Below are 21,443 nucleotides of genomic sequence, written 5' to 3' on the forward strand. Positions count from 1 at the left end.
CGGCAACTGACAAACAACATTTGCAGATACACTGCATATAAAAACCTGTGATTCTTCAGTTTCTGCTCCCCTTTTCACAGCGTAACTAGGCCAGTGTCTCCAAGGGCAGCCGCTTAGGCATACACTCAAGGGATTCTTGATTGATCAAGAATATGTTGTCTCCGTTAGAGATCTGATGATGTTAAGTGTTTTCTCTTGAATGAGGTGTGCAATCTGTAAACTGAGATTACTGAATTCTATTTGAGCACCTGCTGGATATTTGAGGGGAGATATGTGGTCTATTGGAGTCTGGAAATCAGACCACCTGGGTCGACCCTCAGCCTTAAGGCTGATTCTCGGTGGAGAACCTTGACCAAAGCTTCACCCCAAGCTATGTCCCAATCCTACCATAGTCAAATCTCCCACGTAGTATGCCCCTACATACCATCCCAAAGCCAAAAAACCTGCTGAACAAGTTTACTCCTTACTGGGGACAGAGAGAAGTTTATACTACAGGAAACTCCAATATTTAGATAGACCAGTTAGATGCTTCTCAGAGTAAGATTTAGCCTTGAATTTTGCCCACAGATCCTACATAAGAATCTCAACGTGTATTTGAGAGAAGAGCCTTTTAGTGCCAAGCCACAGATGTGTGTGTGTGTGTGTGTGTGTGTGTGTGTGTGTGTGTTTACACATCAAGCAAGAGACATCAAGTACCCACTCTACAATGAGCCAAGAGATCTGCTCACCTCATAGTGCAGCCGCCGGACCCTATTCATGGCCGGCAGGCTGGACTGCTTCCCGCTGATGTTCCGAAACACCTGAAATACCATGAAGCACAGAAACAGGAAGTAGAGGCAGAGGCAGATCCCAGCCACAATGATGAAGGCCATCTGATGGTATCCCGTAAAGGAAACGGCACACAGGCCAAGGAGGCATGCTGAAAGGGCACAAGCACTTCTCCCCAGCTCTGCTGGCAATACTCTCTGTCTCCAAATATTCATGCACTTTTCAGGGAGATAAAATACCAAACACTGGCATTCTAATGGTAGCTAGAGAAAGAGGTTTTCTGACACAACAGTACCCCAGAGGGGAGTCTTCAAATTGGCTTTCTAAGCCAAGTAAGAAGAGGAATGGGGCCTTGCTTGTTAGGAGTGCAGAATCTAGGCCCCACTGCAGACCTACAGAATCAGAATCTGACTTTTAGCAAAGTCCCCAGGAGATTCATATGCACAATAAAGTTGAAAAGCACTGAGATGGTGGATATTGGATGCTAAACACTGATCAGGTGAAAAACTGCATTGAAATCACTGCAAGAGTGAGTTAAAATGTAGACTCCCAGGCCCCACCCCAGATATATGAATTGGATTTTCCCAGGGCTAGGGAATCAAGTATAACTATGTGTGGCAACCACTGGGCTCACCTCATAGTCCCCGGAGTTTTCCAGTTATGAAATTAAGATGCTCCGGAATCATGGGGAGGGGTTGGGGTTGGAGCTGCCTGGGTCCCTGGGCATGGGATTGACGGTCTTGAAATAAAACCAGGGATGAAGTACTGTTTGTAATTTTTTGTCAACACAGAAAATCTTGTTGAATGGAGCAGGGAGCAGAAGGACGCATGGCACAGGGGAAGGGGGCAGCATACTCTGAGATCCATCAGTGAGGCTCAGACCTTCCATTAGAGCCTAACATGAGAACCACCAAGCCTTGGAGAAGAGCATGCTGGCTTGGGAGGCAGGTAAGCTGACTCCAATTCCCCTCGACTACACTAACTTCAGGAGTCCCTGGGTGGTGCAAACAGTTAAGTTCTTGACGGCTCGCCCAAAGTTTGGCAGTACCTCAGAAGACAGACCTGGAGATCTGCTTCTGGAAGGCCACCGCCTTGAAAACCCTATGGAGCAGTTCTACTCTGCACACATGCGATCGTCATGAGTCAGAATCTATAAAACAAAAGCGCTGAAGTAGACTTAACAATGTAAATAGTCCCTTGGTGTGCTGCTAACATTTTTTGGTGGTAGGGGAGGAGAGGGGTTCTAATTCTTTCATCTTTAAAATAACCATTCCCCTGATTTAGTTTCCTCACAAAGTTCTTAAGACACTAAGAAAATGAGTATAATCATCAGGGTTGGACAAAGCGTATTTACCAGCACATGACAATATATCATTATCCATCAAGGTAGAGTCCAACCCAAGACTTTCTCCCCACTCCAGATGAGAGTTTTTTCCTCCCTGAGCACTTAACATATTATCCAGGGAGATAAAGTATTTAAATCCAGCATCCTAAAAGGGATAAGCGAAGACTGTCACTTCTGCTTCACGAAGATGACTCAGACAGACTTTAGGCCAACCAACCAGAAACCTCGGCGACTCCCCTGGAACTAATCACCTCAGCCTTATCTCCACTCAGTCTCAGGCATGAAGAACGGCAGCGCAGCATGCCAACATGCCAAGGTCACTTTAAGAAACCGCCAGCAGACGACTTCAGAAACAGGCTTTTACTCAGGTGCCCGGAGATGAACCTATGTGGCTCCAGGGAAAAGCTAGTCATGCTTCAGTCTGCGGTAAACAAGTGTATAACAGATAATTTAGACAGGCTGCAGGAAAACCAGCCACTCTGATCTCTGTGCCATGGGGATGTGCTGCAACCTCCCCATTCTGCCTGCTCTCACCCAGGCCTGAGAGCAGGCATTAATTCTTCTCATTATTTGCCTTAATTATGCTGTTATCATTGGTCTGAGGATCAAAGCTCTGGCTGAGCCCATATGGAGAGCATCAGCAGTGTCTTAGAAAATGATCTTGGAGACCAGGCAGCTACAGGAAGAAATAAAACTCTTTAAGCTCAACAAGGAAGGATACAGCCAACTCTGTTCCAACATCTGTGGTCCAGATACTGTAGAAAGGATTCGTGAGTTGCACCCCTCTACAAAGAGAAACAAGATGGAAAGGCAAAACACAATTAATAAAAAGGCAAAGCGGGGAATGCTCCTTGTTACATAACTTTGCAGCTGGGGGTGGGGGCTGTATTTAGACTAAGGAACGTGCCAAAGAATCTAAAAAGAAAGAAGCTTTTAGAATATGACCAGCCCAAATGTTTTGCATCTACAGCACTCTGTCTTTGATTCACTCACAGTCCTCATCTGTGGATGTGACCATGTCAAACTCTTTCATGCCAAAGCACAGATTCATGATCACCATTCCGCTTTTGGAATACTCCTCCTGAAGAGATGGGAGTGGGCACATCAGCTCTGAGCCCCGGGGCACTTGCTCACCTCTCACACATGTCAAATATGAAGAGGCAGAAAGAGCCAACAGCAATCGGTCCGACTTGTTTCCAGTACCCTGCAATGTGATTCCGCTCATGCTGATCCTGAGGAAAACCAAATTGAGACACAAGATAAAGACAGGAGGAGAGCAAAGCAATTCTACAGGTGAGTCAGTCATTCAAACACGACTTGCTGACCACCTATTGTGTATTAGGCATCATGCGAGACTCTAGGTATACAACAATGAATAAGATAAAAGTCTCTGTTCTTCAGGAGCTCACTTTCTTTGGAGAAGTCTGTCACATAAACAGATAATTACAAAGCCCATTGGTAAGGACTCTGACAGCAATAAAGACAGGATGCCATGGGAACAAAAGAAAGGCCTTGTACTCCAAGCTGGGGAAGTTCTGTGGTCCCAAAATAGCTCATTCAGAATTAAATCCATATGTGATTTATAACTTTTGAAGGAGAGGTATATGCAAAGGTGAGGTGGTCCTTATAGGACCAAATAAAGACTCTGAGGTATTAAAACATGTGAAGTGTAAGAGGTCTCCTATGGTTAAAAAAATAAATATATTTCTCCTTATTATCATTAAAATCAAGAACAATTCCTCTTGATAGATGAACAAAGACACTGAGAGCAAAAAAATGGGAGAAACTAGAGTGAAAAAACTGGAAAGGGCAAAAGACACGTCTCAGGCTCCAGGCTGGGGCCCTGATGGGACAGTCCACACCAGCTCACTGTGGATGATTCTCCCTGGCTGGCTGTCCACGCCCAGTTCCTGTGCCAAGGGCTCATCCTCAATGCGCTGCTGTTGGAGGACTCTTACGCAAGGCCCGGCAGTAGGCAGAGGTGTCTCTCCTCTCACACTATTTTCCTGGGAGTGCAGCAAATCTTCAGGGCAATGATCAAACCATAATGGAATTTAAAAGCAGTCCACTCTACTAGGAAGCCCATGTGCCTGACATGAGGACCAAGCTCTAGCTGGCGTATCGCCTTAGCCACAATGTGATGACGGTACCATTTTCATTTTTATCCATGGTACCTTCAATCATCTTGAAATATGATTTGAAATCTGTGAAAACTGATGATAAGACTAGAGAGGTCAGTATTTCAGAGGTTACTAGGCCACCTCAACAAACGGCCAGCTGAAAAGAGCCATGCCCACATTCTCTAGAGGTTAACTTGGTGCTAGAGACAAGCAGAGCTGAAGCTCCGTCCAAGTCAAAGGAAAAGAAATAATAGTCAGCATTACCATTTGTAGGTTTACCCTCTGCCAAGTACTCTGCTTACATTTATCTCATTTAGTTCTCACAAAAGCCCTACAAATTAGGTCTTTCAATTGTATTTTGCAAGTTGAGGAACCTGAGACTCAGAACGATAAAGTCACTTGCCCAAGGCCACCCAGCTAGTAGGTGGTGCGGCAGAATTTGAAGCTGAGGGTCTGACTCCACATCTTGCACCATAACCACTAGCTAACCTGCCTCACCCAGAGCTAGAGTTAAGGCAGAGGGCCGGTGTCAGTTCAGCAGCCTGCACACAGCAACCATGGTGTGATGTCTGTCCCTTCCCCAGTGGGCTCTTACCATCATGTGCTCGCCACAAAAGATGATCCAGAAGGAGAGAAGCATTGCATAGAAGATGCCTTGTCGAATGTCACCAAACAACAGCATCCAGGTCCAGTCAAAACCAATGGAAAACCATTCCACTGGGATGTTGATAAAGGTCATGGAAATCCCAAGGGCAAAGATGACTCTGATGGTGAGAACATATCAGGAAAACCTCTTCATTCATCTGGGAGGCAGGATTTTAAAACTCAGAAGCCAATGTTGGGAACTGAGATGTTACTTATTGGGACCGAAGCCATAGGATCATTTTCTTAGCTCTCATAAGTGTCTCTACAGAGATGCAGAATGTCCTATTTATCTAGCACCACTACAGAACAGAGTGTTTGTTACTTTAGCCTTTCTGCATAATTGAACCTAACCTCCTTAATGCCCCAAACTTTACTGACAGCACCATTTCAGACTAACAGCTTCCTACAATGTTTTTTGCTCTGCCTTGACTTCTTAAACAGTTCTCACTGAATATAATTATCTTCTCACAGGGATTCAGGTTATCGTTAACTTGATCATTAAGAACACGCATTATTACTGATGGGCCCAGCAACTCTGAATTATATAAGCATATTTATTTTAATAACAAATGACTCTAAATATCTATGAAATACAAATTCTTCTGGTTGCTTGTTTAGTTTATATTTCTCCCCCTGCCCCCCATCATACTATTAACTGCCACTTCTCCTTTCTATTGAAATACCATTCATGATGCCACTAATTTATTCATACTTTCATTCATGCAATACATGTTTATCACGTGCCAGGCATTGTGTCAGGACTATAGATACCCAAATGAATAGGACCTGTTCTTTCACTCATGTAGCTACACTTTAGTGGGGGAGCCAGATACAGAGACAACTGAAACAGAGTGTGACAAATAAAATGATAGAGGGGTGCACAAGGCCTCTGACAGAGACAGAAACTGAGCTTAGCTGTGAGTTGAGGTTAGGTAGATGAATAAAGGATGTTGCAAGCAGAGGGAAGAATCTGGATGAAGGCACAGAGGCCTGGAACAGCCTAAAGCATTTGGGGATCTGGAAGTAGCACATTTCAGAAAAATGACAGGAAATGAGACCAAAGAAGAGGGCTGAGCTCATGAAGGACTTTGTATGTCTCATTACAAAACTTAAAATTTATCTTGATGGGACTGGGGATCCAATAATGAGTTTAAATAATGGAATGACATGATTCTTCTATTAATTCCTACAAAAATATTTATTGAACTTATACTATGTGCCAGTTACTGTTCCAGAAGCTGAGGATACAGCAGTGAACAAAACAGGCAAGGATCCTGTTTTCATAAGAGCATTCAGATAGGGTGAGAAGGGGGTGAAGGGGAAAAGAGAGTAAATAAATAAAGAATGGGTGTCATAAAGAAAAATAAAGCAAAGTAAGAAAACAGAAAACAACGGAGGTATTATTTTATATAAGGTGCACAGGAAAAGCCTCTAAGATAAGAGACACTGCAGCAAGGAAGGAAATGAGGAATTGAACCACAAACATATCCAGGAAAGAGCATTTCAGATAAAGAGAACAGAAAGTGCAAAGTCCCTAGGGTGAGAGCATTCCAGGCATGTTTGAGCACCATCAAGGGAGCTGGTGGGTGGTGGAGAGGATAAAAGATGAGATCAGAGGTGGCATGGGGCTGGATCACATAGGGCTTTGCAGGCCAGGGCAAAGGAGATGAAAAGCCAGGAGACAGCTTTGAGCAGAAGAGTGATATGATCTGATTTGCACTTGAAAAAGAGCAGTCTAGCTGCTGTGTGAATAGATTGTAGGGAGGAAAATGGTGGCAGCAAGGAGAGCAAATTGAGAGGCTCTTCCCAGTAAACCAAAAAACTAAACCCGTTGCTGTCGAGTCAATTCTGACTCATAGTGACCTCACAAGACGGAGTAGAATCGTCCCATAGGGTTTCCAAGGAGCGGCTGGTGGATTTGAACTGCCGACCTTTTGATTAGCAGCCGAACTGTTCACCACTACGCCACCAGGGCTACAAAGCAAGTGAGAAATGAAGGTAGGTTAGATTAGGATGGTAGCAGTGAAAATGGTGTGATTTCCTGATATATTAGATGGCAGGCATGAAACGAAAAAAAGAACAGCGAAGGATGACTCCTAAATTTGTAGCCTGAGCAACTGAAAGGATGGAGTTGCCATTTGCTAAGATGAGGAAGCCTAGCGGAAGAGCAGGCTTGAAGTGGGAAGAATTAAGTGTTGTTCTTTGCATATGTTTCATTTTTCAATGTAAGTGAAGATGTTAAGTAAGTAGCTGTTTGGGAGAGGTTGGGCTGAGGGCATAAATGAAGTCATCAGAGTGTAGATAATTTTTAAAGCCACGAGACTAGATGAGATCATCTGGGAAATAAGTGTAACTAATAAAGAGAAGTGGTCCAACAACAGAGCCTTCACTCCAAAGTTTAAGAGACTGGAAAGATGGGAGGACACAGCAATAGAGACCGACTGATGGCCAGCAACAGACAAGGATAACCAAGAAAAAGACAAGGAGTGGTAGAGGCGGAGGTGGAGGAGGACCAGGGAATGGTTAATTATGTCATACGCTGGTGATGGGTCAGGAAAAGTGAGGACTGAGAAATGACCACTGGGTTTGGAATATGGAGGTCATTGGTGACCTTGTCAAGAACAGTCTCAGTGGAGTGGTGGGGAAGAATCCAGACTGGAACAGGTTCAAGAGAAAACAGAAGGAGAAGAAATATGAACAAGATTTTTGAGGAGTTTTGCTGTGAAGAGGAGCAGAGAAAGGGTGTGGTGGCTTCAGGAAGAGGAAGTGGGGAAAAGGGAGACTTTGGTTAGGAGTGGGAGATGGTATAGCATGTTTGTATATTGGTGGGAATAATCCAGCAGAAAGGGAAAGGCCAATGACGTGGGAGAGAAAGGGCATAATTCACAGGAGCATCGCCCTTCTGTAGGCGAGCAAGATTGGGCTTAGTTAGGAGCAGGGCAGTTCACCCGCTGTAACTGAGAGAAGTATCTGGCTCTGGCAGTGAAAACGAGAAGAAGATACAGGATAAAACCTATTGCTGTTGAGTCGATTCCAACTCATAGCGACCCTATAGGACAGAGTAGAACTGCCCTATAGGGCTTCCAAGGAGCAGCTGGTAGATGCGAACCGCCAACCTTTTGGTTAGCAGCCGTAGCTCTTAACCACTGTGTCACCAGAGCTCCAGATACAGGATAATGGACCAGAAATATAAGAGAAGTAGAGCGCTTAGGACTTAATGATAATTTGCATGTGAAAGCTGAAGAAGAAAAAGGAGTCCAGGATGACTCCTGGTCAACTCACTAGCCCATGTAGCACACTGGCTGCTTGAACTAGACCCCAGCAAAAGCAGGAGGGTGGCAGGCATGGGATGTCAGTGGTCAAAAGGAGTGTTCTGAAATGAGCTCTTACTTTTCCAGAAGCACGGGGGGTCGGGACATCATGGTGATCCTCCTCCAGTACCACACCATGATGATGAAGATACTGGGCGTAAGGAAGGTCTTCATGGCAAACCACACCTTGGTGAAGCCTCCATTTTGATGGATTCCCTGGATAGAGATCAGTAATCATTTTGAAGTTGAATATATCTTAGTATTATTTTCTACCTTCAAACACATCTGAGAGAAGTGGGTGGAGATTTGGTCTGCTCAACTTTCAAAATCTAAAAACTTTCATATTCACAGCATGCACTGTCCTTATATTACCCTTGGCTCCTTCTCAGACACTGTAGAAATAACTATGTATCAAAAGGTATAAAAATGGACCCTCCATGGTAAGAGAATGGTTAAGATTATGATCAAAGATTTTTCTGTAAGGATTTTCATTAAAAAACTGGAGCTATCCTAGATGCCCAAAATGGAGAGCTTGGTTAAATACGTTAAGGTAAACCTATACAATGGAATGCTAAGCAGTATTGTAAAATATATTTTTATTATATTATTAATATAATGTTACATGAAAAAGCCAGGAACAAAATGTGTTAAATATGAAATCATTTTAAAATTTTTTTATTGTACTTTAGATGAAGGTTTACAGAGCAAATTAGTTTCTCACTAAACAATTAAGACATACATTTTTTTTGCGACATTAGTTACCAACCCCATCATGTAACACTCTCTCCTTCTTGACAGTGGGTTCCCCATTAGCAGCTCCCCTGCCCCCTCCTGTGAAATCACTTTTTGTACGGGGAGGATTATATGTACATTGCTGTTGTTATCTGCTGTCAAGTCAGCTCCAACTCATGGCAACCTTACATATAACAGAACAAAATGCTGCCTGGTCGTGTGCCATCTTAGTGAGATACACCAAAATCTCAACATTGGTGAATATTTCTAGATGGCAGGATATTACAGGTAATTTTATGTTCTGTGTGTTCAACTGTACTTTCTAATTTTTCTAAAAGAAGTATGTATTTCTGGCATGATCTTTTTTTCTTTTTTTTAAGATTTAAAAAAATGGCCTCCTTACTCCATGTTCCCCTATTAAACAAATAAACTGGAAAGACTTCATCACCTAAAATACCTTTGTTCCCTTTAACATTTGTGCTTGGAAGGCAAGCATTTAAAATAAATTACTATTATCTTGGTGTTACTCACTATGCAACTGATCATTGTAATAAAATCTTAAGTGGGCACAGTAATTGTTTTCCATTTCTGTAATCTCTCACACAAATTAGTCTACCTTACATTCTCAGCTGTCATGGGTACCTTATTAGTCCCATTTCTCAGATGACACAACTGAGGCACAGGGATGCCAAGAGTGAGATGGGGTTTCATTCTAGAACACATGCCCAAGAATTAGTACCTCTAGTGTCATATGCTGCTTGGATCACTTACCACAAGCCGAATATCCTTTATCTCCCCGATCCCAACGTTGATTTTCTTCTTCTCATTCACAGGCAGTCGGATGTTTAGGAGGTAGTACTTATGAGCCACAGATCCGATTTCCATGAATGGAAGGACATCACACTCATAGTAACGTCCCTCATGCTCTGGGGTCTGGAAAAAGAGCAGAGGGTTTGGGGCAGGGCCACTGTTTCCAGCAGACTATGCCTGAATTCTCATACCTTTGTCTTGTGTCACCAATTAAAAGAAGTTCATGCTTAAAGACACACCTTAGAGGACAAGACTAATAGGGCACAATGGAGGCGTGGTGTTCACCACTCCCCCCTCCCCAAAAAAAAGCCACACTTGAGGTAGAATCAGAAATTATAGGTAAAAAGCAGAAATCCCTTCTATCTCTTAACACCTTTGTCAGGCCTTTCATCCTCATTAAAAACAAAAACAACCCAGTTGTTGTCCAGCTGATTCCAACTCATGATGACTCCATGTTTGCAGAGTAGACCTGTGCTCCATAGGGTTTTCAAGGCAGTGACCTTTTGGAAGCAGATCACCAGGCCTTTCTTCTGAGGCACCACTGGGTGGGTTCAAACTGCCAACTTTTAATAGTTAATAGTCAAGCACTTAACCAATTACACCCCCTGCACCCCGGGACTCCTCATTAGAGGTACACATTCTACAGACCTGGTCTACCAGGACTACAATTTATTTGCAGCATATCATCAGAGACTTCTAAGGATCTGTGCAATAACCACCTTCTTAAATGTTCAGGAAGAAACCCTTGCTGAAGTTCATTACTCTCTTTATGACGGCTAATTATTTTTATGGTTTGGCCTGAAAGAGCAGCTACAAGCTGAAAAATATCTTCTTTTTATTGACTTGACAAGAAAAGAAGACATCCAATGAGTCCTTGGACTTTGGGGAAGACAGAAGGGGAAGAAAGCTAGTAATGAGGTTGTTTTGCCAGAAAGGAGCACTCTGAATTTTCTGCCTCCGTGGCTTCCTAACAACCCAAGAGGCAAAATGGGAAAAATGAGCAAAAGATTTAATTAAACAAAAATTTAGCCCAGTTTCTAGAAAAGACTTAGGCTTCCTGCCAAACAATTTAAGAGACACTGCCCAGAACAAGGTGGTAGGAGACTGGAGAGTAGGTACACAGCTTGCTTTTGAAAATTAACTCTGCTCCACTTCACCAGGCCTCCTGGCTATGTACACCTGTTAGGGGTGATAGGGGGTGAATATGAGCATGGAGATGCATGAGCTGTAGCAGACACTTTTCCCTGATAAAGCAGATGAGTGTTGGGTTTATATGCCAGTTGCAAGGCCTGCCAGGCACCTCCTGACCAAGTGATACCCAAAACCCACTGCTGTTGAGTCAATTCCGACTCATAGGGACCCTACAGGACAGAGCAGAACTGCCCGATAGGGTTTCCAAGGAGCGGCTGATGGATTCGAACTGCCAATCTTTTGGTTAACAGCCAGAGCTCTTAACCACTGCGCCACCGGGGCTCCGACCAAGGGACAGGAAGGGCCTAATTTGTTCTACAGCTGAGTGGCAGTAGTTCTTGGGACCTTCACAATTCGTTGTAAATCTCCAGAATAAAAGATCCAGGGGAGGAATCAGAAGAAAGAAGATAACAAGGGTCTGTGGTCTGTGTGTAAAGGGTTTCTTCCCCATCTGTGGTCTTGGGGGGTTCCTTAACAGAGAGTTGGGCAGTTAAAAGTTTAGAGTACAATAAACAGACCTTTGTACAAAGACAAAAGACACATATGGATAAAGCAGAGGTAGCAGTTATTTTTTCAATATCGTTTTTCAAAGACCAAACCAGAAAAAAAAAAAAAAAAACAACAGTTGCCATCAAGTCAATTCCAACTCCTGGTGATCCCACGTGTGCCAGAGTAGAACTGTGCTCCACAGGGTTTTCAATGGCTGATTTTTTGCAAGTAGATCTTTCTTCCAAGGCACCTTTGGGTGGACTCAAACCTTCAACCTTTCTGTCAGCAGCTGAGAGCATTAACCGTGTACACTACCCAGGGACTCCATTTGAAGAAAGAGCTGGAAAATACCTGGCTCATGTGCTTCTACGCTTTTCTTCCCCACCCATGGTAGACATGACTCATCAGCTGTGGCAATGTTTTATCCTCCACAGTCTGTGGGGCTCTTGTCAGACACTACCAGTTGATTAAAGTTGGCATGTGAGATTAGAAAAATTCTTCTGGAGAAAAAATTCTGCTTCTTTTTCAAACCTCAGCTGTAGGTTGGGTAATTCTTATATATATCATCCTTCTCTCCCTTCCACTCCTTTCTCTTTTATGTTTGCAAATCAGAGCTGGAATTAGTACTCTGCAGGAACTACAGAAAACATATTACGGGCTCTAACCTGACCTCAGATTAAGCTGCACTGAGGCGGCTCATTACCCGTTTTGTTAACAGTAAGTAAGAGGAGGGTTTTCTGATGTGTTCCAAGTCACGTTCTTGTTTTATTCATAGGAATGGAGTATGTGAGGAAGAAGGGAACAAAAATTATTTAGCCTAATGCCACTGACTTGATGTATGTCTTGTCCAAGGTCCCAAAGGTAGTAGCAGAATTGGGACAAGGGCATGGGTCTTCCAAGTCCACACCAAAAAAAGAAACCTATTACTGTCGAGTCAATTCCAACTCATGGTGACTCCATGTGTTACAGAGTAGAACTGTGCCATAGGGCTCTCTTGGCTGTAATCTTTATGGATGGAAGCAGATGGCCAGGCCTTTCTTCCACAGCGCCGCTGGGTGGGTTCAAAACGCCAACTGTTAGTAGTCAAGTGTCACCCAGAGACCTCTTCCAAGTCCAGCTGCCCCATATTGTTGCCTCCAGCTCTAATGCAGAAGAAGACTCTCCAAGGCAGCAGAAGGAAAACAATGACTTTGTCTCATACATGCCCAAAGGCAGGTGTTGTGCTGCCATGAAGAGAGCACTAAATTCCAAGCCACGAAGCTTAGATTCTGGTCCTGATTCTGCTCTTTGCTGGCTGGGAGACCTTGGGAAAGTCACCCCACTTCACTTAGCCTCCTTTTCCTCTTAAGTAAATCAAAAAAGTTAAATATTACGATATCCAGGGGCCCTTCTAATTCCCAGTCATGGGTCTCTCGGTATCCTTCACTTCCCTGTCTCTACAGAGATGGTAACACTGTTGTTGTTGTGTGCTGTCGAGCTGATTTTGACTCATAGAGAGTCTATGTGACAGAATTGCCCCACAGAGTTTCACAAGCTTTAATCTTTACAGAAGCAGATCACCAGGTCTTTCTCTGTGGAGCCACTAGTAGGTTTGAACCCCCGACCTTTTGGTTAGTAGCTGAGTGCTTAACTATTGCACCACCAGGGCTCCTTGCCTAAGCTCAACAAACTTATAGACTCACATGAGATTTTGGGGTTCTGGCCTGGCCTACCTGTCTTGGTAACAAATGCACTGTATCTTACTAGGGACTCTTCTTTTTGCACCAAGGTTCTGCCTCTGCCAGTATTTAGGGCATTTAGGATGGAAGATTCCTCACTCTCACTTTCCTCCATCTGCCCCATTCCCCTCAGTCCTCCCCCAACTCAGACAAGAGACTGGCTAATTAGGACACATTACAGCAGGTGGCAACTTGACTTTTTTTTTTTTTTTCTAAACTTCACAATCCACCAGGGACTAAAAAGCTTTAAAGCAATTTCTCATTTAATCTTCAGACTCAAGACTAAATTTCACTGCAATCAAAAAGCACAGATTTGATGATACATTTCTTTCACACCTTTCAAGATTTAATATCTGTCTTGAAAGAGATCAACACATCCTAAAGATAATTAAGCAACCATCATTAAGAAGCAGTTGCAGGCAAACACCCCCCCTCCTTACTCTCTGCCCTCCAAGTGGATAAGTAAGGTGAGAAATGACTTTTCCCTTTTCTAAGGATGAAATTCCATATCCAAAAGCCCTGTAGCTTAAATGTCCAACCAGTCTCAGTTCTGAAAGACGCAATCAAGTTGCAGCGACAGCTAGAAAGGTTTTAATTGCCTCATTGCATACAATGGTCTAAACATGTTAGATATTTCTCCTATACCTTCAGTTTCTCTTTACTATTCATTTTTAACCCACAGATTGCCCCAAGGGCCTGCCCAAAACACTCCGGTGGTTTCTTTCTCGGGGAGCCCTATATTTGGCACTCAGCACAGAGTCTAGGGAAGTCGTTCTCCAACTTTATAAAGCTTAAAAGAATGAATTGATAGCCTGTTAAAACACAGATTCCTTGGTTCTACTCCCGGAGATTTTAATTCATTAGGTCTGGGGTGTGATTGGTATTGTGACGGTTAACATTATGTGTCAATTTGGCTAGGCTATGATTCTCAGTGGTGTGACAGATATTGGAGTGACTGCTCTTCCATAATGCAACATAATGTCATATAATATAATGTAATCACCTCCATGATGAGAACCTAGCGTTTCCAAGGAGCGGCTGGTGGATTTGAACTGCTGACATTTTGGTTAGCAGCAATCACTGTGCCACCGGGGCTCCTCCATGATGAGATCTAATATAATGCAATCACCTCTGTGATGAGATCTGATATAATGTAATCACCTCCATGATGAGATCTGCTATGAGCAGCCAATCAGTTGAAAGGGGAGTTTCCTTGGGGGTGTGGTTTGCCTCCGGTACACAAATGGATGTCCCAGCAAGGCTCACTCTCACTCCGGATCCTGCAGCCAACTCATCATCCTCTGACCTCCGGTTCTTGGGATGTGAGCCAGCAGCCTGCTGTCTGACCTGCAGATTTTGGGGTTCGCCAGCTCCTACAGACCTGTGAGCCAGCAGCCTACTGTCTGACCTGCTGATTTTGGGTTTGTCAGCCCCTGCAACCACTGAATCAGGAGAAACTTCCAGCCTGATGTCTGACGCATGGATTAGGGAAGAATGCCCTTGAAGATGCATCTACAAGCCAAGGAACACCTGAGGCTACGCTACCGGAAGTTGAGAGAGACAAAAAAGGATCCGCCCCTACAGCCTTCAGAGAGAACATGGCCCTGCCGACACCCTGAATTCAAACTTCTAACCTCCAAACAGTGAGGCAATAAATTTCTGTTGTTTAAAGCCACTTACTTGTGGTACTGTTACCGCAGCCCTAAGAAACTAAGACATCTGGGAAATCTGCATTTCCTACAAGCTCCCAGGTGTTGCTGAGAGTATGTTCTCAGACCACACTTTCTGTAGCTCTGGTCTAGGGAACCAGGTTGGGTGGGAGGGAGTCAGTAAGTGCCAGGTGCTGCATTAGCTGCTAATGTGCAGCGTGCCCAGTTTGCCCATGACAGCCCTAATTTACACCTTTTGTCCTGATAGCCCATCTGGTTAACTTCCCCTTTCACTCTCAAACATGGCCCAGACAACACGATAAATTACCAAGTCACCCTGCTTACGTCCCTTATCTGATCTGGTCCTTACAAAGACTCCCAAAGAGATACTGTCATTCAGTTTTACAGAAGAGAAACTGAAGCATGGACAAAATATGTAAGCTTGCCTGAGGTCACAGAGTCAGGAAGTGATGAAGTCTGAAAGTGAAGCTGAAGTTGCTCCAAATCCATGCTTTTAATGTATGTTAACACTGTGAGATCCTCCCCCACCTCACTTCTCTTTAGGGAAGGATGGATAGGGCTTAAGCATGGTACTCAGAAGCTTTAACTTGCCATTCTTACTATTTCACCAGAAACCCTAACTTTGCAGTTATAGGCAAAGCCTACAGCAAAGTTAGAAAATACCAAGGCTAAAAAAAAGGAAGTAAACTGATAACAGAGTAGGTACTACAAAGCTGTCTAAATTCTTTTGGATCAACTTATCTAAAGATGTCAAATGACAAAAGGCAACTAAGCAAGAATGTGCCTCATTTGACAGTCTGGCGTCCTATGGACTAAGGCCATTTCTGTACTCAAAGAGACATCAGAGATCACCCAGCTGGTAGTGCTCTATGTCAATACCCTTGAGGAACATGAGCAACCATGAGTAATAGTAACCATGGCTCTATCTCACCTTTGCAGAGATTTCCAGGGTGGGCGAGTGGAGAGTGGGGAAGGGAAACAGAATCTTAGGCAGCATTTATACGTGGAACAGGTCCCTGGCTAATTCTAATTTGGTGCTCATGCTATCAAATCGTACTGTCCTCTGAACATCAATGAGTCCATCCCTGAATTTTAGTTGATGAGAAATTTAAGGCTTTTGCCCAAAAGAAAATATCTCCCTACTCTCAATGCAGGAAAGTAAGCTCCTGAGGGTAGATACATGAGTCCTCCTGGAAGGACTGGAGAAGGGAGAACCTTAAGGAGGGATAAGAAGACTGGAAGCCAGATTTCCTCTCTCAGGTCCTCTATTTGTCTACAGTGCTCACTGGGATTATTAGTCCTCATTCCTCAGTCTTTAACTTTGACCACAAACAGATGCCTTACCTAAGAAACACAGAAGCAGATACAAGCATTAAACCAATGTGAACAGATTCTTACACCTAGGAACAGCTTAGCAAAGTTCTTCAAACACTTTCAGCTACTTATCAAAGAACCAAGAATTGCTTTAAGGAGGTATTTCGGAGAAACAGTCAAACCAGGGGCATGAATATCTGTAGTAACCTTTAATCTACTAAATCGAGGGATAATGACCAACCGTTGTGAGTGATGCATGCTAAGATACAAGGGGAATGTCTGTGAATAATAAAAGCAAATCTTTCCACATACCTGGGGACCAAATAGAAACTCCATCAATGTACACATCAAGGCACCCTACCTTGGGAGATGTAAAAGTGCATTTGAGTTTCCGGGGCACTCTTTCATGGGCCATTTCAGTCCACTCAGCAAACATATCATCACGGTAAGCCAGGGAAACGTCCATGGATACTTCAGCATTTTCTCCTGCAAGAAAAAGGTCACACAATTCAGAAAGAGCTTCTGGGAAGATACTTTGGAAATAGTTCAAAAATTCCTATGAGCTCTGCCATGGAAACAAACAAGAAAAAGAGATATATTAGTTATTATCAAACTCCAAGCCCGGAACTCCAAACCTGAAGGCTTAAAGGTCATAGGATGAAAGCCTAAGCTCAATGCTGTCTCCCCTCCCATAACCACCCTGCCAGCAGTCAAACAGCTAAAATGCCTCCTGAGATGGGGACTTCAGTTTCTCCCCGGTAGTTCCAACCACTTTCAGCTCAAATGGTCAGATTCTGGCTCATGGTCAGAACTTATCCTCCTGTAACTTGCACCACTGGTCTTAAGTCTGCCCACAGGAATCACACGGAAAATGAGGTCCATATTCCACAAAAAGCACTTGGATACTTGAAAACCACACCATATCTGCCTGTGTATTCTCTCCTCTGCCAATGTGACCAGATCCTTCAAACACCCTTAGGGACATGATTTAAGTGCCCTTGGGTGCTTTCTTCCTGGCACACTCTGGTCTGAACATACCCTTCTTAAAATTACCCCCCAAAAGCTCTCAAATATAGGATCTTTTACATTTCTGAATGCTCAAAGACCCGTCTTCATATTCTGGATAAAACTAAAGTAAAAGGTAAATGATCTTTCCAAAATTAAAGAGCTATAAACAGATAGGAAGACAATAATGAGTATGTAACTGTACAAATGAATGTTCACACGTATTTCCATATTAGTAAGGCTCATGAATGTGTTTAACTCAAGACAGAACTCATTAAAGTGATGAGATTAATAACAAATACATCTATCCATTTTGTACATTTTATACTACGTTAAGCAGGTTCAAGAGCAGAGGGGTCTTAATGGAAAAGAAAAGAAAAAGCATTAGATCACATTTCCAAAATGACTGGAGAGCAAGCTCCTACTGGGGTTGTGAGACTGGCTTCAATTCTAGTAACATCCACAAACCTTAGTTTGCTCATCTGTAAAGCAATACCCACCTCCAGGGTTATCATAAGAATTAAACAAGGTCGAGTAGGTGAAAATATTGGCATGTGTCCTGGTATGCAGTAGGTGCTTGATAAATGATTACTGAACCTGAGCCTATGTGTCCATACACAAGCAGACAAGGCTTCTCTCTGTATGAGATGGAGCCAAGAGTCGAGAGAAACGGGGCCTGAGGGCCCATACTCCCTGTTCGGGCTCAGTCACATCTTGCCTCAGAATTTCAAGGAGTCCAACAATCCTAAACTCAAACCTGGCTTTCCAGTTCATGATGAAGGTAAATTTGTCGAGACAGGACAGAACACATTTGACTAAACAGTTTGTTGGCCTGATTTACCATTTTCAAATATTTACACCTACTAGTACTCCTTTCCTGGGCTCCATGCATGTTAGGAACAGGCCTGGTTCAGAGGAGGTGCCTCAGGAAAGACAGGCTGCCAGAGAGGCCTCCTGGCTTGGTCCCAGCTTTAACCGTTATTCTAATGTGCTGAGGATCCTCAAAGGGAAAACTGTTAAGAAATAAGTTGTTAAAAACAAAACAAAAAATTTAAACACCATTTTAATGTACTCTGTATTAAGCCCTATGACTTTGGTGCTTTCACTTAAATTACCTCATTTAATTTTCCAAACAATGCTATGAAGTAGACACAGGTGTTTCCTTTTGATTAATGAGAAAACCGAGGTTCTCAGATATTAAGTAACTTGACAAAGTCATATTCTTGTTGATAAGATGAGGGCAACAGCTTCTATGTCAAAAGTGTCTTAAGAGACCAATCATCTTTTTGCATTGCTTAAAGGAAACAGACTAACTTGTGATAAAGAAGTCCCTCAAACAAGTCACAAAATATGAATATCTAAGTCTTTAATAAGAACAACCGCTCTCCTTTTTCAGATGCTAACTCATGCCTGCACTGTGTAAGTATTATTGTCTTTGATCCTCACACCCACCCTATAAAGAGCAGCCCCTATCATTACAAATTAAGACTGAGGTGACATAAATTGCCCAAGAATACATGGCTAGTAAATGGCAGAGCTGGGACTGAAATCTTTGTCTGGATCACCCCAGTGCCCCATTGCCCTTTACTACGTCTGTTGGTAGAAGAGCAGTAGAATTAAACAGAAACAACAGATGAATGGAGTGTACTGCATGGAGGAGCCCCTCAACTCTGAACAAACACCCTTCCCAGCTTTCTACAGCAAAAAAATATACAGCGTTCCTGGACTCATACTAACAGCTGGAATTTAATCTCATCTTTGAGGGGCAGGAGGAACTGCTAAAACCAACACAGTATCAGTTCAGAAAAAGGACTGGAGAAGTGTGATGTGGTCCCAAGAACACCAAGTTGGAAGACTTGGAGCACTGGAGTTCGTGTCTTGGTTCTGCCCCTACCTACGCATGTGATCACGGATAGGCTGAGTTTGAACTGAAAATGACTCCTGTCTAAAGAAGGCAGCTGCTTTTAGCTCCAGCCAATAGCTTTCATGAGGTACTTATAGGTCGGTGTTACCAGATTTTCTAATCTGTTTTCAAGAAAAGCCCAAAATTCAGATTTTTATGAGATATCTCCCAATTTTAAATGCCTGTAACTAATTCACTTAAAAACGACCGCTGGTGGCACAACAGTTAAGAGCAGGGCTGCTAACTGAAAGGTCATCAGTTCGAACCCACCAGTGGCTGTGTGGGAAAAAAAACCTGGTGATTTGCTCCTGTAAAGATTACAGCCTAGGTAACCCTATGGGGGAGTTCTATTCTCTCCTATGGGGTTGCTATGAGTAGGAATCAACTCAACGGCACGTAACAACAATTCACTAAACACAAGAACAACAACAAAAAAAAAAAATAAGCTCTGTACATGTGAGCTAATAAAACCTCAGGCTACCTCTGTATCATGTCTGAGGAGGTGACACTAAATCTCTTCATACTGGCCACCACCCTACCACTCATTTCTATCCACTTCACAATTCAGCTCTTTCTAAAGCTTTCTATGATTATTCATTAAATTTATAACATGTTCTGCCTAATCCACAGATATTAGCTACTTACTTTTCATACAATCTGTTATCATTTATGAGGTAAGGAAGTCAAGGCTCAGAAAGTCCCACCCTAAGAAACACAGACTCAAGCTTCTAGAGCTTCATGGCCTGTTTGCCATCTTTCATGGTATACAGAAAAAACAGAAACCAAAGGGAGAATGGCCTGTTTCAAGCGACCCTCTAGTATCCCTCACTAGACCTTGTAGTATCACCCCCAGAATGCTCAGGTTCCTTACCTGCTGGAATAGAACTTATCTCCTAAGATTCTGTGATGATTAAATTAGTTACTATATGAAAAATGCTTAGAACAGTGCAGTAAGCACAAAGTGTTAGCCATTATTGTTATCATTTGATTCAGGAAGTGAAACACTTATACCTGCCTTTAATTCAAAATAATGACCAGGTTTCAAGAACCTGGAGCTTCCCACTCTGAACCCCTCTCCAAAATCTGAAGCAGAAAATCAAAAACAGGAAAGCTTCTGGGCAGAGGAGCAATGGTGTAAAGCTGGCCGCCTGGACCATTTTCTCTGCTGCCTCCGATGGACTCAGAAATAAGGTTCAGCTTTAATGACTATGTTGCATGTAATAAAACACCAGTTTCGTGACTCCTGGGATACTGCGTGGGCAATACTTCCCCCCGGAGATAATGAAGGTGAAGAATCCAATTCGAACTCCCTGGGAGAATGGCAGGAAGGCCAGGACTACATTTGGCACTTGGAAAACCTTTCCTATAAAACAAGGCCACTGGTTAAACCTGTTCCATGTGGTAAAGTTGTAAGGTATTGGCATAGGGTGTTTACAGATTTGAAAATCCATGGTTGTCCACACCTATACCAGACCAACAGCTTTGCTCTCCTACAGGCTGGCCAAGCTTCACATTTCTCAAATGGCTTTGGAGACATATTTTGGTTGGGTGGAAAATTCATTCAAAATACCAAGAAGGGAGGTGTGGAAAGGCACTGTGGTTGGTTACACGTACTATTTCCATCCTGTTACGGGGGCGACACTCTGTCATGAGGAAACCTGTGCTCCAGGGTTCTGTGGGAGCAGACTCAGTCTTCAAGGTGTCATTACAGGTGGAAAGATCTGTGCCTTTCCATATTGGGAACCACTGACCAATCACCTCCTTAGAAAGCATTTATCTCTGTACTAGTTATACTGCCCCACCCTTCATGAGAAAACCAAACCAAACCCATTGCTGTCAAGTCGATTCTGACTCATAGCGACCCGACAGGGCAGAGCAGAACTGCCTCACAGGGTTTCCAAGGAGCGGCTGGTGGATTTGAACTGCCAACCTTTTGGTTAGCAGCCAAGCTCTTATTTGCCAATCAGTCTTCCTGCAGACAAGTGGAAAGCCAGAGAAGGGAGCAAGTCCTTTGCACAAGCCAAAATGGGGTGGAGAGACAAATACATAGGAAAGAAGCTAAGCACCCCTAGGAAGCCCTGGGAACTGCCTGATGTAAGGATGGCCCCTGGGGGTAAAGTGATGAAAGATGCTACTTGAAGCTTCATTGGGGAAGTTATCAGAATGCTTCTCACTTATAGTTTACATCCTCTCTCTGTTCGGAACCAGTATTTGCCAGCCAGGGTAGTATAAAGAGCACGAATTTGAGGGCCAGACAGACCTGGTTTTGAATTCTATCTGTGTGTCTCTCTGGCTAGGTGATCTTGAATAAGCTCAACTTCCACCTCTGCAAGATGAAAACAGTGGGACCTGCTTCCTAAGGTTGTTGACAGGATCAAATGCTTGGCACTCAAAATCCTAGTTCCCTTTCCCTCTATCCCCT

The 21,443-nt window shown here is 43.4% G+C and overlaps 1 protein-coding gene across 4 annotated transcripts in view; it reads right to left on the minus strand.

Annotated features, from left to right (window-relative positions):
• WLS (Wnt ligand secretion mediator) overlaps nt 1-21,443 on the minus strand; it is a 140,633-nt gene that overhangs the window by 32,414 nt on the left and 86,776 nt on the right. For all 4 annotated transcript variants that reach the window (XM_023730975.1, XM_004369042.1, XM_023730966.1 and 1 more), the window contains exons 3-9: nt 16,475-16,599; nt 9,693-9,854; nt 8,269-8,405; nt 4,829-4,997; nt 3,248-3,345; nt 2,835-2,898; nt 729-872 (exon numbers count right to left, since the gene is read on the minus strand). In XM_023730975.1, coding sequence (XP_023586743.1) covers nt 729-872; nt 2,835-2,898; nt 3,248-3,345; nt 4,829-4,997; nt 8,269-8,405; nt 9,693-9,854; nt 16,475-16,599 — 899 coding nt within the window. The remainder of the gene's footprint in view (nt 1-728; nt 873-2,834; nt 2,899-3,247; nt 3,346-4,828; nt 4,998-8,268; nt 8,406-9,692; nt 9,855-16,474; nt 16,600-21,443) is intronic.

Source organism: Trichechus manatus, unplaced genomic scaffold (assembly GCF_000243295.1).
Source record: "Trichechus manatus latirostris isolate Lorelei unplaced genomic scaffold, TriManLat1.0 scaffold00003, whole genome shotgun sequence".
In the NCBI taxonomy this organism is placed as follows: Eukaryota; Metazoa; Chordata; class Mammalia; order Sirenia; family Trichechidae; genus Trichechus; species Trichechus manatus.